The sequence below is a fragment of the Dysidea avara genome, chromosome 10 (assembly GCF_963678975.1).
Source record: "Dysidea avara chromosome 10, odDysAvar1.4, whole genome shotgun sequence".
Lineage (NCBI taxonomy): Eukaryota > Metazoa > Porifera > Demospongiae > Dictyoceratida > Dysideidae > Dysidea > Dysidea avara.
Genome location: NC_089281.1, coordinates 13964623 through 13982485, shown reverse-complemented (window position 1 = coordinate 13982485; position 17863 = coordinate 13964623). Strand labels below are relative to the sequence as shown.

The window sequence follows — 17863 nt, the reverse complement described above, 5'->3', positions numbered from 1 at the left end:
GCAGCAGCAGCAGCAGCAGCAGAGAAAAGGCAAGAACAATGTAATGAAATACATGTCTGCATAAAAAATGCAAGTCAACTGTACTGGAAATCACTAAATCGTCATCTTTTATTTTAAACTAAATGGTTTACATACTTTCATGTGGAAATCACTATGTACCTCATGACCACCACAACTTGTAGTTTAGAGAGTCATGCACAGTATTTGTTTTCATTGAAAAACATATGTAATAATATAAAAATTCTATTTTAAAAAATGAATCATGAATTAAATAAATAGAAGGAATGATCATATAAGCCTGTGTTTAGATGAGTCACCAGAAGTCTTTGTAGACTTTCCCTTTCTATTTTTTCTTCGCTTTACATCATCAAAGATGTCACCCGATCGTAGGGCAGATATCAAATCATCTAATTCTTGACCGTCATCAGTTGGTTGTACGTTAGTGTTAGCCGCTGCTGTTGCTGTAACTGAAGATTTGTTACCACCTCCCAGACCAAAGAAACTGCGAGTACGGCTCTTGCGTTTCTCAGCTCTTTCCTTCTCCATCTAAACCAAACTAATTAAACTTTACTCATAAAATCACCACACACCTGCTCGGCATATTCTATTCTCTTTCTCTCCTCTTCTTTTTCTTGTTCCATTTTCTCCAGCTCAATATTTGCCTCCTACATAGCACAAAGGTTGGTGTATTATGCGGGTACCTTTGAAATGTGACTTTGATAATAACATGCTTCAACTAAGTCATATAATTATGAGGATTAACTGTGCGGTTTGGAATCTCTGTACATGTCAATTAAAAAAAAAATACTGCTCGAGTAATTGAGTGCCACCAAGACCTACATTTAGTGCTACAACTTGAACCTGAACACAACTTACACTAAATGTTGTGAGGAAGGTACTGAATACTGTGAAGAAGTCCAGTATGGTGGTAGTGTCAGGGTCCTCACCAAACAATGACACTGCCTCTTGAAACTACAAGTGGTACAGTCAATTATGAGCGATACGGGTATGATATTGGTCTTGCGTACCTTCTCTTTCATTTCTCCTTTCATTGCATTCATCTTATCTAAAGATGTTGTTGCCTCTTCTAAAAATGGTTCCATAACAACCATGAATCTGTCATCAGGTTCGTATGATGGGTTATCATGGTGATATGTCACTTCGTCTTGTAACCCTTGGAGACCATTTTCTAATGTTTGTATTTCTTTTTCAAGTTCTTTGAGGCTACAGACAGGACACATGTGATCCATGCCAGCAGTAACCACATTACTTACTCGACTTTAGCAGCCTTTCCAACATGCTCTAAATCTTGGTTCACTCTTAGCAGGTCTGGAAACTACCAAGATATTCAAATAAAATAACACCCCCAGGAGGTGGGACATCACACACCTTACTCTTAACAGTGATCACCAAATAGTGTAGCAGGTTTAGTTTGCGATCTGAGCTAGCCTTGGTGTCAGCAATATTGTTTAAACTGGACAATCGGAACCCTACATGATATCACAATACAACGTAGTTCTAATAAGGTTACAAATATCAACTTCAAAATCCCGAGTGTTATTTGTGCACAATTACAGTACAGTAAATCAACTCAAATAAATACATGGGCCTATACAGTTACTTCATCCCAATGTATAGAAATAATTGAATACAGTTTAAATGCTTGGGCTGCCAAACTATACTGGTGCCCAACTACACTCACCATAGGCATTCCCTCTTGATCCCTTATTCATGTAGTTTCCAAATGCCAACACAATCTCCAGCACTTTGCGTAGTCGACGGCTCCGACTGACCTCCTTGCTGGCCATTAAAACAGCTTCTATGGTAGGCAATGCTTCACCCATTCTCTCATGAAATTTCTTCTTGTAAAAGAGGCAAGTGATGCGCTGCTCATATCGTGGAATTTTACTCATTTCATATAAGAATCGATCAGCTCTTGCAAATTTTGCGTACTCTTCACTGTGGCCATTAAGTAGTTCAATCTCTTCTTTGGTTGGGACATATTTGAGCAACTATATATGAGTTACTATGGTGACCAAATTGCATTGCATAATATACCAGTCATACCTGTTCTATCATGTCCTTGCTGAGTTGGTCTCGCTGGTCAACACTCAAAATGGCTGATCGTAGCTCACTATTCCTCATACGTAACTTGCTCAGCAATATGGAACAATTCTAAAGTGAACATAGCAATTGTTACTAAATGCCATTATACAAGTGTTAAATAGTATCAACTATGCTGAAAACTTTTAGTCAATTGGCTAGGAAACTGTAATTAGCCATGTGGTTTGAGTTTCTACTTAAAGAGTGGTCTTGACACAAAGGCTTTGCATCATGCTATATTAGTCTCTCGCCCACTCTTTGAGTGAGTCTGGACATATTTCTTGCATACAAAAATTTGACAAGAGATAGACAGACAGACAGACAGACAGACAGACAGTCTACTCAACTCAACAGGTAAATCTGTCACACTATATACACTTCCACTAGTTGTGATATTACATGACATGTATTTAAACTTACAAAATAACTCCATGATGTAATATAGTGTAACATGAAATAGTCTATGTCATGACATGGAAACAGCACGCACGCACATCAGGAGATTGAATTACATTGAATTACATGTATCATACAGTAATACTATTATGCCCTAAGAATATTTCACAGAACCAGCCACTTGTATATGAAGACTTCTTCTTAATCTTTAAACCATCTGGGCCAACCTAATGCAGCCACCTGCTAGTTTAGGACCAAAACATTTACATAAAACTTCATAAAACGTACATGTATGCATCACATCTGCATAAGCCACTGTAGTGGCTATTAATATTCATCAATCGATAAATTGTATGCGGAAGTGACATACGGACTTGCAAATTAGATTTTTGCAATGCCGGTATTATAAAGAACAAAATGGTGAACAAGTTTCACCAACTGTAACATCCCTTTGCCGTGCTACGATGGTTTAAATAACACGTATAGTCAAGATACCCTGCTACGAATAAGGACTCTTAAACATTCTCAACAATGTGGATGGTTGTGCCAGACTGATTTTCACCAAAAATATTAATCACTTACATGACATCAGATATTTCTATCTACCTCTAAAATTGCCCCTTGAAAATTACCCGCTATACAATATAATGCAATGTCCTTCAATGATACCAACAGCCTATAATAATGTATTGAATATTTAGCTAGCTAGCGGACAACTTACTCGAGATCTCTTTCCATCAATGACAGTCAACTCCTTGACCTCCTTGGCAGCCTTCACCTTGGCAGGGTCCTCCTCCTCATGCTATTATTGGACATGTAATGTGCATGTGATTTGAATTTGATTACTGACCTTCTGGTAGGCTGAGAATGTTCGATCAAAGTCAAGCAAGTCAAGACTGTCATAAACCTGTGGGGTGAATTGTGTGTAATAAAATTGTATCTAGCATGTGACATAATCAATTATTACATGAAACTGGACCTGGATTGTATAGCATTTATGAATGTGATATTATTTCTTTTGATTTGTTGATATACAATTCACTTTCAGTATCAATAATTTTTTTATTATCTTGGTCCAAATGTGTGCACGCGTACGCGCATGTGTGTATTGTTCATCTATGCAAAATGCAAAAATGGACTTTCCTTCCACTCACCTTTACATCATCAATATCCTTCCAGATAGTATTACCAACTTTAACCTACAAAAAAAACAAAAAAACCTCAAACACAGCTCCTAAACATTTTAGAATCATACACACATTTTGACTTGAGATATGCTGAATGAATGGAACCTCAATCAGTGGCTAAAAAAACTATTTTTTACAACTAGCCCATGGCCAAACCTGAGACTGTTGTGTTTGAATAACATATTTTGTGTTCTATATTGTCACGATTGTTGTGTAGCAAAATGTCAGTGAGGGAATGATTGAAGGGATTTCAGGGAAGCATGGGAGCATATTTACCTAACTGAAACATAATTGTGGCAAGATTGAATCTGGAAGTTTTGAGATAAGTGACTGAGACCTGGAATTAGGAAATAGCACACAAACTTGCAGTGACGTACAAGCCAATTCTTTAGATCAAACTATTGTTTTATAAGATTTTAAGACAATTATTTTATATCAATAGTGGACTGTGAAAATGACCATAACTATAAGTTGCAATTTTAGTGGACAAGTGGAAATTTTTTGAAAATGGCAATCTCAAGACTGGATCTTGAGGTACTTTTAGTCAAATCCCTGTAAACAGGCACAGCACATGTATGTAATTTTTGACTTCATTCTTTTCTGTGGTGCAGCTTGCTATTTAGTCTGACTTTTACAACTAGCCAAATCACTATTTACAACTAGCTTTTTTTTGCCACAACTAGCCCCTTTTTAAAGCCCCTGGAACCTCTCTTCAAAACATTAGGGATCAAAAAAATACACCGTAATTAAATAAATTGCACAAAGGCTTTTAATGCAAACAAATTAGGCCTTAGGTTCAATTGTCCAATATGAAGAAAAAGTCAGTACACCTTGATAATCAGGTCCAAGACACTGTTGGTTGGTCCCAAGGTGTTCCGGTTCCACTCATGTGCATGTATATATTTACATACCTCAGGTAGTTTAGACCAATTGAATGATTTGAGAGCATTTGATGGTTTAGGGATCACTTTCTTACTGAGTCCAGGACCGGCTGCTAGGCCAGGGGGAGGTGGCGGACCTCCTGTGGACAAGCGATGTTGCAATATTATTGGCTAATTTGAATAGCTACCTGGTGGAGGTGGAGCCATGGGAGGGGGTGGAGCCATTGGAGGGGGAGGGGCTGCTGGGGGTGGAGCAGCTATTGTAGCTGTGATTTCCTCCAGTGAAATTCCAGTAGCCCCTCCTCCATCTTTCAGTGCAGCCTCCATTACTTCACACTTCTTCTGCAGCACCTCATTCTGTGGGTGTGGCTAAGGACTAGGACAAAATGACACCTAAATTGTAGACACACCTTCTGCATAAGATCTTGCACTTGATTAGTCAATTCTGTCTCTCTCGTTCTAATACTGTGTAACTGCCTACCAGCCTCCTCTAGTTTAGTGAGAAGTTGGTCTAATTCTGCCTTCACTTCAGCCACTTCCATCTGTCGTACCTCACACTCTCTCTCCTTCCTGCCTAACTTTGTCCTCAGCTCCTCCCCATCTGCATCATGTGATCCGTTACTAAATATATAAACAATGCTTTTCCCCTACCTCTTTTAGATTCCTCCAGTTCAGTAATTAATGCTCTCGCTTCATCTTCTTTAAGTAGCCTGCAGAGAGAGAAGGATGCAATATAAGCAGACAAGTGAGTTCCATCGTGTATTAAAACCTCTTTAACAATTCTCTGAATTAATGATTCAGTAGAATAAACTTTTAGATTTCAGTCCCAAACAAGTTTGGCTGATGCATTAATATAATTGGTCTTAAAATTGTATTAGTGATACAGATAATTGTAAGTAAAATATAACAATCATTCCAATAGGCTTAACACTACATTGGGCAGAAAAGACAAACAAGGGTGTTATCATTTGTAATTCTCTTGAGTGATTTGCTCCACAATTCAAACTCAGCAACACAGCTCTCCTCTCATAGCGCCTTGGCTAATCAGCATCTTTTCACACCAACTTAATCAGGCTATTCGTCCAGCAGTTATCCATCATAACTGCAGTATCAAGTACACTAAGGTAAGTTTTTGGTGAGGCTGGGTTGGAGTCATTGTGCTTAATGGGCAAACTTAAGGTTGGTGTTAGGGTCAGGTTCAGCTTTGGTTTCTTCTTCACCCGGCAGTAGGTATACAGAATCACATTTTTAAGATAGAAAAGTGGGAGAGGTGTTCCCCTTTCAAATATTATGAACTCTTGGTGGTAGCACAGCCAGTATCACACTATAATCTCACACACCATTTCAATACTGCCAAGCAGTTTGAAGGTTATTTTTTGGAGGACGAGAAAGCCCAAAAGCACTACTGTACTGTATGATATGTATTCAGACACCAGCAAAACAAAATACCTAAAACACTCAAACAATTTAGTTTCTGCCCTGTACTTAAATATAAATGGAAACAATTCAGTGTTTCAGGATGTCAGACCCCTGAGTAAACAGTGTTGATAGATATGATGTAATAATGACCTGTGTATTCATAATTACTTCATGAATACCCTAAACATAGTAGACATAGCTAATGAGCCAAATTATCATAAACTAGTTAGCAGAATTCCAGGAATAGTCGAGGGATATGGTAACAGCATACTTTGGTGACACTAATTTGTAATTCAATTACAGACAGCCAAAACACAGTGGCAACACTATATTGTTCAGACTTTCAAGGTGCAGGTTATCACAAAATCCTGATGACTGACAATACAGAATGAAGGGTTGCATTGGAACCTAAGACACATGACCACACAACAATAACTTGTGTACTGAAATGTACGATCCTTGGTAGAGGTTTAACACACTGGGAGACACATGAAAGGAAGTGCTGAATTTGAGGAGTGAACCAATACACACTGTAGAAGTTACTGAGTGAGCATACATTCAATAACACAAGTATATTTGCTAAAATCGCCTGAAATACAATATACTTCTACTAGGAATTTAACAAGCTAGCTGAATGCATGAAGTACATGACAGTATGTACAAATTGAGAAGAACTAGAGAATGAAGAAGTGAAAAGCTTCTGCAGTACTGACAGACTTCATAAGTAAAGCATGGATAATAGTTGATATACATGGCATGATGCAGCCGAGTTTGTTTCAAGACATAGAAATTGCAAGCAAATTTGGCTGGTATGAAATTTGGAGCAAAAACTGTATTAAGGCCTACAGGGACAACATTGCATAAAATGAATCCTGTGGTGGTCACAGTATAGGAATTTTCTAGAATGTCATTCGTGGGCACTCTAAACAAAATCATGACCAATGTATTCCCTTGGTATTGTATGGGTTTGTAGAATGAGATAGATGCTATTCATAAGGTCACCAAAGCTGTAGTCACCATCCATGTGCTACATTGATTGGCTATAACTACCACACCGTGTGGTCATTGTCAATATATTGAAAATCTCTACCAATGCCTTGTTGTGACCACCTATAGACTTCTCAGGACCCACTGGTGAAGGTTTGCTACCAGCACTTTCCACCTCACAAGTTTCTGGTCTGCTGGCAGAGCAGATGGGATCATTGTCAACCTCACAGTGGTTAACCTATTGGAGTATACACCTGGACAGCTCAGGAAGCCACACTCTGTGCTGCTCAGTGTCAGCAGCTCTTGAAACGCCTGTGTGCCAACTGGGCTCATTCAGAGAGTGGTAACACTGCAAAAAGCTTTCGAAGGCTGGAGGGTTCTCTCCACAGTAAATTCAAAAGCACTATTAAGGCTGTACAGGTGTACACCAGGCTAAGATAATGAGATGCCCTGTCCCATCTGTATTAAATATGTTAATTTTGCCGTACCAGACAAAAGTCCATTCAGCACCTTCTGGCTGGCTGTGAAGCATTCTTTCACCAAATATCTTTATCAGCACAATATAGTTGCCAGAGTAGTGCATTGGCACCTCTGTAATATCGGCATGATCATCAACCCCTGTCAGTTGCAGAGAATGACGAGGTCAAACTGCTGTGAGACTTTACGATGTTTACTGGCTCACTAGGTTGTTTTTGAAGAAGGACTACAAGATTGTATTCCTTGAGAATTCTTGCTCTGCTGATGTAAACATACTGGTATAAAGAGGATGAGAAAGTGTCTCAGGTTCTGGTTAGGAAAGTGTCTATGGCCTACCATCAACCTGTGGATATTATCACTGTTGTGTTTGGCCACTCTTTGCCATCAACCAACACATCCGAAGAAGCTGCTGTTCTATTCTGAACATCTCTACAATCAGCTGCAGTAAGCCATCATCCTAGGGACTAATTCTATTTCAAATATTAGAAGTGTCACTCCTGTATAGCTGTATGTATAGGTGTACCATTCTCAATCAATTTAATGCGTCAGTACTCAGAGTTGGGGATATTACTTCTGAAAAGTAATATATTACATATTACTCGTTACTTTTAAATAGACTTACAGTTACCAAGAGTAATATAATAGAATCCAAGAATGTCGAACGGTGTATTAGCCTGTGATTAATTGTTGCATAAAGTAACATGAATATTTCAGTAATTGTTTGTTTACGTGAAATGGTAATTTGAAATGCGTACGTGGCAACGGGTCTTTGTTTGCCAGTTTTCCGTGTTATTCAGCCAAGTATTCAACAGTTATTGTACAAAGAAAGTGTAGTAAGGACCCAAGATAACTCCAGCTCGCTAAAACAACGGTTGCACAAACGAGCGTGTTGCCACGCCTTCAGGGATCCACTTGGCAGTGCCAGAACTTTAACATTAGCTAATTCCCTTTAACGCTATCATGTTTTCGCTTGGTTTAGTGGCCGAATTGGTCTAAATACAGCAACCCTTAATGGCAATGAAAATGAACGATTACTGAAATATCAGTGTTACTTTAAATACGCAATGATTAATCACGAGGTAATACACCCGTTTGATACTCCTGGTTTCTATTATATACTCTTGCAGTTACTTATTACTCAAAATGTAAGGTAATATAATAATATTACATAATTTTATTAAGTTATATCACTCATTACTTTTTGAAAAGCGGAATGTATTACTAGTTACTTACCTTTATATTACATAGCTATTCCTTGATATATGCAAACTAAGCTTATTGATCAGTTGTTAGATCACAGTACTGTCACTGGAGTCAGTACCTCTGGTGGTGTGGCCTCAATTGCACCACACAGACAACAAGGCACCCACAAATATGTTTTAATGCATGCTCCAGCCCAGACTTTCCAGAATAGTCTGTGTTTGATAGACAGTTGTAGCACAGTATATCTAAGTGCTGTTACCTGTTTCCTTGGCAGGGCAGATTAGTGATGTATACTGCTACAGTTCACATAAGCTTTGGTGAGTTCCAGGGTAAATTTCACTACCCGCACACATGGTTGTATGCTAAATCACGAGAGTGCTAGAAAATCTGGAATACAGTTCGTCCCATTTGTATACTGGTTCGGGTAATTACCATTGGATGGTAATTGATATAATGTACTGTGCTATACCATCTCGCGGTCTCATTACGTAATAATGTTACATGGCTAACTCGGCATCGGTACTGACGTAATAATATTACTTTTCTTCATTACAGTAGCGAGTTAGAAATTAGAGAAAGTAACTTAAGTTTTATTACTGTGTATTAGAAAGTAACACATTATATTACTTAGCACCAAAAATGTAATAATTATTACATTACGCGTTACTTCAGTAATGTGTTATCCCCAACTCTGTCAGTACTGTATAAGCAGAAATTTTGCATGGAATTAAAGGGTAACGTACAAGTTTACACTATGTATGCGTTGGGCTGGATCCTCAAAAAACATTTAATAACTCATGGATGCAATAGAGGATATGCATACCGAAAACATTCTAATAAGCACGTGATCTTTTGACGGTGAATGAAGTGTGAATTGATTCATAGCGTGGCAGTATCAGCGATTCTTGCAGAGCGATGATTTCTTCTACCCATGAGATAGTATAATTGGCGAGCGAAAGGCTGCCCATAGCGTCAGTGGTGAGTTATAGTCCTAGCAAAGTTATCAGTGTTTCTTACAGAGAGGTGATTTCTTCTATCTAGGAGGTAGTATACCTGGAGAGAGAAAGCCTGCCCGTAGCATTAGTAGTGAGTTATAGACTGAGCCACATTAGCTACCCATACTTTTGTATGGGATTTTCACACAATTTCAATAGTTGTTCACTGTCAACTTTTTTTGGAAAGCGCCGCCACGCTACTGTAATTGATCATTTCTCTTTCGAATAATATAGTGCGCATATCCTTTATTACACATGATCTTGAAATTTGGCTCATTTGTAGTACTGCTTGACCTACTAAAAATATTTCAAAATCTCTTTGTTCAAATGTCTGACATAATGTTTATGGCCAATCAAAATTCTTACCATACATTTCCTATGGGGAAGTCATAAAAGTGCAATGCCCATTACAGCCCTTTCCCATACTTGTAATGGAGCCAAAGCATATGTATCTGTTGTTGACACCTTTGCTGTCACCACTAATCATCTGGTTGGCTAAAATGTTAACTTTTGAGAAAAAATCCATTTTTAATTTTTAGCTGTTTTTCAGGATCCAGTTCAACTTGTACATACTATAGATGTATATTCCCCTATATAAAGTACACAGAAAAATTTGGAATTTTCAACTAGAGTAGGGACCATAACACATCGATAAAAAGTACTGAAACAAGCTGGAGTAGTGCACGATATTAATTCACAGTAAAACAATAAGAAGTGTTATATCCCTACTGTGCATTTCCATTATGGTATCTTGAACACAGTAGGGATATAACACTTCTTATTGTTTTACTGTGAATTAATATCATGTCCATTACACTTCATCGTCGGCTATGTTCAACCCGTTACACAGCAGTATGAATTAAGAACTGTTTGAAAAGCACCCCTGATATCAAAATAGCCACTATGACAAATACGGACGATTTCCGTTACAAAAGGAAGCCATCACATGCTATCGCCAAATCAACACTTTTCGCTGTCAGCAAAGATGAATAGGACACAAAGGAGGACACTGGTATGTCCATGAAGAATGCATTGTACGTACTGCGGTATGCCAAAAGGCACCTGTCGGGCCAAAGCGACGTCAAATAGTGAAAAAATCAAGCCCGTAGCCTTAGCCGTTATCGAGTTACGCTTGTCTGAAGGCATCAGTCAGTCAGTCGGTCGGTCAGTCAGTCAGTTACTTACTTACTCAGTCAGTAGAAAATTCCGTTAAATAAATTATTTTTAAAATTCCGTAGCAACTTGCTGAAAGCGTTTCGGGTCAATCTAAAAGCTTGTTTAGGCTTAGTTTCACTTGCCTGATCGTTGTTAGGGGAAATTGAGGTTTTTTTTTTTTGGGTGATATTATTTTGTGGGCCACGCCTACTCCTTTGTGGTCCCTACTATACACTACTATCGTAGTGTATGATAGGAGAGTTATTCTCTTACATATAAATTTCTCCTATACAATATGGGAGACATTTTGCATAGGGTATGCAATTTTTCCTAGGAGTGCAGCTTAGCACAGGGATACACTATTTTAGCACAGGCATTCCTCTATTATATAGGAGACATTCTGCATAGGGATACACAAAATTTCTTGTATATAGGTCCCTACACAAAATGTCTCCTATATAGTAGAGGAGTGCAAATCTAATTAGTATAATGTATCTTTACCCGAATTAAGCAACTTGTTACAAAAACTTGTCAAAATAAAATCTCACCAAATATAGCAATTTATTATGTGTTACTGAAATATAAGCTTCTATAGTCCCACTCATTTCATAGCCAAATCAATATTATCACTCATAATCACTTCACATGACTACTGCACTATGGACCTCCTTGAATAAATCTTTATCCTCCAATCACATGAAAGTGATCGCACAAAAGATTTTCTCCAGCAGTATAAGACATCAAGGTAGGTGTCCGTACACAAGAAAGCCACTTAGCTACAAAACTTACTACCACGTGAAACTCCACGCCTATGTTAGATATGCATTAAACTATCACTAAACGTAATTTATTAAATAAACGTCAAATATTTTGCTCGCCATAAATTCTGCTTATACTGTAACCTCCTCTCAGGCTTTGGTTAAAATACACAAGCGATAATCATGTTTATTTTCTAGATCTTTGCTAACACAAGTCAATGTCCTGACACATCATTGTGAAATATACCTTTGTGACAGTACAATGGAGAAACATCAAATAACAACAGCAATACTACAAAGTTTCTAGAGCTGTGTAATAACTCATTAACAATGATGACACCACAAATGTTTTGATAACTACAAGCTTCCAAACTACATAGTCTAAACAATAGTTTATGCATAACGCAAGCCATAAAATGCACACAGCTTCATTCAATTGAATTATCTAACCAAGTTATCCTTTATTAGTGACCAACCAGACATGATGCATAGTCCATTTTCATATACCAGACAAGCAATAGCATGCATGTGTGTAGCATGTGTGTGCCTTGTGGTTTTTCCATGTGAGCAATTATTTCTACCCCACTATATTGGTATGTACATGTTGAACTGAGTCCTCAAAAACATTTGATAACTTGTGGATGGAATTACGCTAGCTTTTGAAATTCGGCTCATTTGTAGTACTGCTTGATCCGCTAAAAATATTTGAAAATCTTTCCATTCAAATTTCTCATACAATGTTTATGACCGAACTGTGTGGAAGCCATAAAATACACAGTCTGTTGTGGCCTTTTTCTGAACTTGTAATGGAGCCAAACCACACATGTCTGCTCTTGACACAGGTGTTTCCATTCAATGGACTGGGGACTACTGGACTCACATAAAATTTGCTCAAACACTTTTTTCTACCAGACACCTTTTTCAACCACTAAAAGTGATTTCATAGAGTAATATATGTATGCCACACACGGAGAGGGCAATATTAGACACACATATGTACAGCTAACTTATTTTAAAATTTATTAAGCACAAGTGCTGAAGGTCTGTAGCATACCTGGTCCTACAGCCTGTATAAAAGATGTGGTGCTAGTTTTGGCGGTTTATTTAGTGGTATAACTTTGGTTTGAACTCTTGTTACGGTTACTGTATTTTTTGCAAATATGTATTTTCCTTCCTGTTTGAAAGTGTACACAATGAGAAGCAATTCTTTTTTAAATGTAACACTGCCTACTCGTTGCTATTTACAAACACTACAAACCAAAGAACCAGCAAAGCTAGAGACTGCTGCAAGGCTACAGGCGATTTCTATGTTACATAACATAATTACATGGTGTAAAATTATTGTGTGCTATTTTACAAGAAGGCTATAGAGAAGACAGACAGATACATTAGTAGTGTTAACAGTGCACAGTCCTTGAAACATTGCTAGCAGTAGGCAAATTATTTTCGATAACAAAGGTTTTAGTACAATTTTTATGATCAAAGTACAAGTTTTAGTACATGTTTCATGTTGGTGAATGGTGTCAATTTCTAAAACACTTTTTTGTGGTTAAGTCTGGTGATAAAAGGCAAACAAACAAAACCTTTACTGTCAGCATTACTCATCTGGTTGGCTGAAATGTTATTCTCTTAGAAAAAAATCCACCTGTTTTAGCTGTTCAGCTCAGCTTGCACATACCATTAGGGAACCTGTTAAAAGTATGTACAGCAGGGAAGAATCTTTGACATCACAACACTTTTAAAATTCCAGACCAGGTAGTGACTAGATCCCCAAACAATTTGTGATCTTAGCAAGTGCACAAGGGAGCCACACAGTCTGGCAATTGCTATTCAACCTATTCACCTTGGTTCCTTACAATGTTAGTATACCTCCAAGAATACATTGCTATACATGACAACTTAGTTTGTATTTTTGCTAGTTCCTGACAACCAAATTACTCACATCCTCATCAAAATGTAAAGTATTACACACCCCTGGATACACTAAGGTATGGTTTAAATACATCATGATACAATGTTTGTTATAAATTGACAGGGTGGCTTATTCAAAGCCGCCTCCAACCAATAACACGATAATGTGTGATATGTGTTACAATTATTTAGGGAGGGAAGACAAATTATATACCACACAATACTTGTGTCTCATCCATACCAAGATGATATAAGTCAAGGAATTTCAAGCCCTTGATAGCTCATCAATTACCTCTATAGCGTTGTACAGGGGTTTCAGCACTCGTAATTTTGTATGAAAGCGTAGTGTGAATGCATATATTTTATATGCAATGTATCTGGTAGCACAATAGTGGTGGATACCCATATCATGCCTCAGACAGCAATAAATTTCTGTAACAGCAATGGTAGCATTGGTTATCGAATAGCCAAATGTAGCAAACATGTACAACCTGCATTTGGTATGAAAATGCAAGAAATGTTGAAACCCAACACTCTACACACACGTGTGCACACATGCATGCATGCACACCCTGGATTATTTTTTACACAGAGACAGACACACTCACTGTTGTACTAAGCTGTCAACATCCAACTTAGTAGGTGCCACATCGGGGTCAGTACCATCACTCTGTTGCAGCACCACCTGCTGGACTAGCCGATCGATGAGATGCCAATATTTTGAGTAGTACCGATCATCAACTACAAGACAACAATACCAACCACTGGAAATCACACGAAAAACTTAGGACAAAATCAGAGTAAGTTAGTCTATTTTATGATCTCAAAAGAAAAGTTCAACCCCACTATCCATGTTATATGTGTCCCAGAACCCTCAAAAGCAATCTGCTGGCCATTCCAATACGATACATTACCTAGCTAGGAACAAGTGCTGCATTAAATTTTGTGAACGTGACAAAAAAAAGTTTCCGATACAGTATTAACACTAGGTACTATATTTGGTAGGATAGTCAAACGGTTATGAGGCATGATCAATCTCAAACTTATGAAAATAAGACGACAAAAAATTATAGGTCTCAAGATGTTGGACTACAGGTCCCTGTACTAATATACTACAGTAGAAAACAGAAAAAAGTAGCCACCCATAGAGAACTACTACAAAAAACACAATAATTAAGTGAGATGAATTCAACCAAGTAAAAAAGATCCCATACAAGGGAGTATTCAAGCAACAGGTATAGAAAACTGACATCTTAAATTACTCACTACAACATAGTACTTCTATTAGTTACCAGGTAACAGCAGGCAGTGCTGAAGTATTGACAGCAGATTCGAGTAGGCAGTATTGTGACAAGTATTGCGTAGCAACACCTCCAACATCCTGTTAGGATTATTTCTATCCACCTCCACCTAATTGTGACATTAACACCCACTGGATAGTAATGTTGGTACTTACTGTGTCATAACGTGATGCTAATTCCTTCTCATCTTCGCTTCTGATAAGATCGAATATTCCTAAGTGCCTGTAGGTAACCAAAGAATGGAAAGCAGTTCAGTTAAATATCCAATAGCATGTGTAAACAAGCAAGCACGATAGTTAAAAATTGCTATATACTGGAACACACTTGAGGACACCTACATAATCCAGACACTCAGTAAAGGTCCCAAAAGTATATACCCCTTAGCATACTGACACTACTGGTTGGTGCTAAAGTGCCCACCCATAACATGCAGGCTCCATTGTACACCATCATATAAGGTGTGTCATTTCTCATGGAAAAAATTTATATGAAGGACACAATAGAAATTGTTTTCACATAAACAGTGTAAATGATAATATGAATACAGTGACAGCTGTGTCCACTAGTAAGCTACACAATGGGCTCACTTGTTCAACTGCAGGTTGTTTAGTGCTCGTAGCTTATCAATAATAGGTTGTAGTCCCAGCATTAAGAATTCGTATCTTATGTGCATTCTGAACTCGAGGCTCTCCTAAAAGAGGAGTAGATAGACATTGGTACCATTGGTATGAAGGTAAAGTGTATACCTCTCCAGCTTTGTAGTTGACTATAGCATTGATGAAAGACATGACTGCAATCTGCAGGTGAGCGGAGTCTTGGTTTGTGTCCAAACTGAAACTGAGATCTGACACGATTGTCTGTGGATCAACAATAGCCAGTGTAATCATAACATTTTATATGTGCAAAAACATTAATATACACACACCACACATACTACATTACACATCCACACTATGTACACTTTGTCACTGCGCTCTTACACACACTATACCTGAAATCTTGTCCTTTCATAAGCAAACACAGTGAATTCATCAATAGCTGATAGAACCTTCTGATGACCTCCCGGCACCAAACAGACAGCACCCAATATCTCTAACACTAACACTTTAGTCTTAACATTGTGTGTTTTCAGGCTCTGTGCTATAACACAAATACCCTTGGGATGTGCAAGCACATGAGCACGACCATCCTATTACATTATAGTAATGATATTGTCATTGTGATGTAACAGATCACCTGAGTGTTCATCAAGGCTTTGATAGCACCGACCAAACAATAGTGTAGTTGACTTGACCTGATAAGAGATTGTTGTAACGTCACAAGTTGTTTATATTTAATGCTACACCATATCATAACAAATCACCTGTCTTCAGAGCTCATTCCATTCATCACATCTAACAAGCCATCAAGTCCATCTCTTGAGATAAACTCAAGCACAAAACTAATAAACAACACACACCATAATCTCAACCCAGAAATATAAACATGCTCACCCAATTGGTTGCGTTCTCAGCGCTGTCTTCAGATCATTAGCATCCTTCAAATTATCAACACTATCTGCCTCCTCGTCTGATGCTAGCCGCTGAAAGGATCACATGATCTAGCACTGCATGATACCAAACTAAGTAGAGTGAAACCTCTCCTAACAAACTTTCTGTAGTAAGGACAAGGGCATAACAGAAAAAGATTTTGGGCCGCAAATGGTCTAGCTCAAAAGACAAACTATATATTGTAGCAAAAATAAGCCAAAATTCTTGGTTCCACGTTATAGAGAGGTGTCCGCTGCAACCAACTTACTATCTTCATGTCCCTAATTGTATTGATATAATAGTCCACACCACCAGGAGCACTAGGACTGCCAGTCTCTCCCTGTAACAGAAGAATGTATATATGGAATGTCAACATATCAAACCACTGTATTCATATGCTAAAGGTTACAGGTAGATTAAATAGCTACTAGCTAGCTATAGCTTACCCCTGCTCTGGAGCATATAATTTGCCATCTCTTCTCTGGGGCTAGTTGAAGCATTAGGTGTTTGTTGAGTCCTAGCTCGTCCTACATCACAAAAAGGAGCCCATACAAACTTGTCCATGTAGCAAAATGATTACACTTATTAGATACACCTTGTCCACCACTCAAGACACTAACTAGTTTAGTTTCGTACACACTTTAATCTGCAATTAACTTGTACGGTTACAACCTACCACCATCTTTGTGAACTTCTCATTCACTACATCTTCACTGGGCATTGGTAACAGTGCTGTGGCGTCGCTTATTTCAGCGAAATTGCCAGTCCCGTGGTTACTGGTCGAGTTTGCTGCCTCTCTACGGCCTGTACCATCTTCGTCTCTGCGTCTACGTAATCTCCTAGACGGTCTCGGACTGCTGGAGCCACTAGAGAAACAATTCCACGACATATAGCTCCTAACATAAAACCACTAGCAGTTTGTTTCTAGCAGTGCTTCCGTACTTTATAGTATATCTTACAAGACTGTGTTAATTATAGAATACGGAGTAGTGATGTACTGAATGCTTTGCGTGCCTTAGCGCATGCCACAAATATTTCAGTTGTCTGAGTAGTAAATACAGGAAGCTACTGTGTAGGAGTTTTATCACCACAACTGTGTATAGTTTATACATCAAGAGTCAATTAACTCCTGTTTACACAAATAACTACTCTGCTTTATACAAAGACATTGAACCATTCAAGTTTGGCTCCTTGTTTCACCAGTGTGCAAGCCATATGATGACTGACTTTATAGCAAAGTTAGGATTAAGGCTGCTATAGAATCTTTTATAGGTGCATCAAATGGTTCCAGCTAGTAGCTAATTGCCGGCAACCATGAATTTATTTTTTTGGCTTTATCTTTTTAGGAATGGCAATATTGCCAAACTTTCTGTATAATAAAACAACCAAAATGAACACAAAACAAACAACAGAAGTAATACACATTTTATGAATTTATAGTATGCTTTACAAAGTCCCCTTTCTTTTTTTCAAAGCCTTTGTGCTAGCTACCTATGCAAAACTGACCACATGAAAAGCCTCATACATTATGTGTATGGCATAGCTAGTAAATCAGTTGATA

General features: G+C 38.1%; 1 protein-coding gene across 1 annotated transcript; it reads right to left on the bottom strand.

Moving 5' to 3' along the window:
* Positions 1-176: 176 nt before the first annotated feature.
* Positions 177-17250, bottom strand: LOC136268587 (disheveled-associated activator of morphogenesis 2-like). The gene is made up of 27 exons (XM_066063965.1): positions 16979-17250; positions 16749-16829; positions 16571-16642; positions 16267-16355; positions 16137-16214; positions 16010-16067; positions 15765-15962; positions 15520-15630; positions 15361-15464; positions 14929-14995; positions 14765-14882; positions 14081-14213; positions 5219-5277; positions 4978-5168; positions 4756-4924; positions 4598-4707; positions 3654-3698; positions 3350-3406; positions 3221-3301; positions 2068-2175; positions 1703-2012; positions 1390-1490; positions 1275-1336; positions 1029-1224; positions 877-972; positions 591-665; positions 177-546 (listed from the first exon to the last, which is right to left on the bottom strand). Exons 1-27 carry the CDS (start codon positions 17189-17191, stop codon positions 289-291), a joined length of 3240 nt encoding a protein of 1079 aa, XP_065920037.1. The 5' UTR covers positions 17192-17250; the 3' UTR covers positions 177-288.
* Positions 17251-17863: the final 613 nt, after the last annotated feature.

Excerpts from the sequence above, each read along its gene's own strand:
- LOC136268587 (XM_066063965.1), bottom strand. The coding sequence starts at position 17,191 with ATGTCGTGGAATTGTTTCTCTAGTGGCTCCAGCAGTCCGAGACCGTCT. Across the intron at positions 16,215-16,266 it reads CTGAGAACGCAACCAATTGG|TTTTGTGCTTGAGTTTATCT; the intron begins GTGAGCATGTTT and ends GTTGTTTATTAG. Across the intron at positions 3,699-4,597 it reads ATTGGTCTAAACTACCTGAG|GTTAAAGTTGGTAATACTAT; the intron begins GTATGTAAATAT and ends TTTTTTTTGTAG.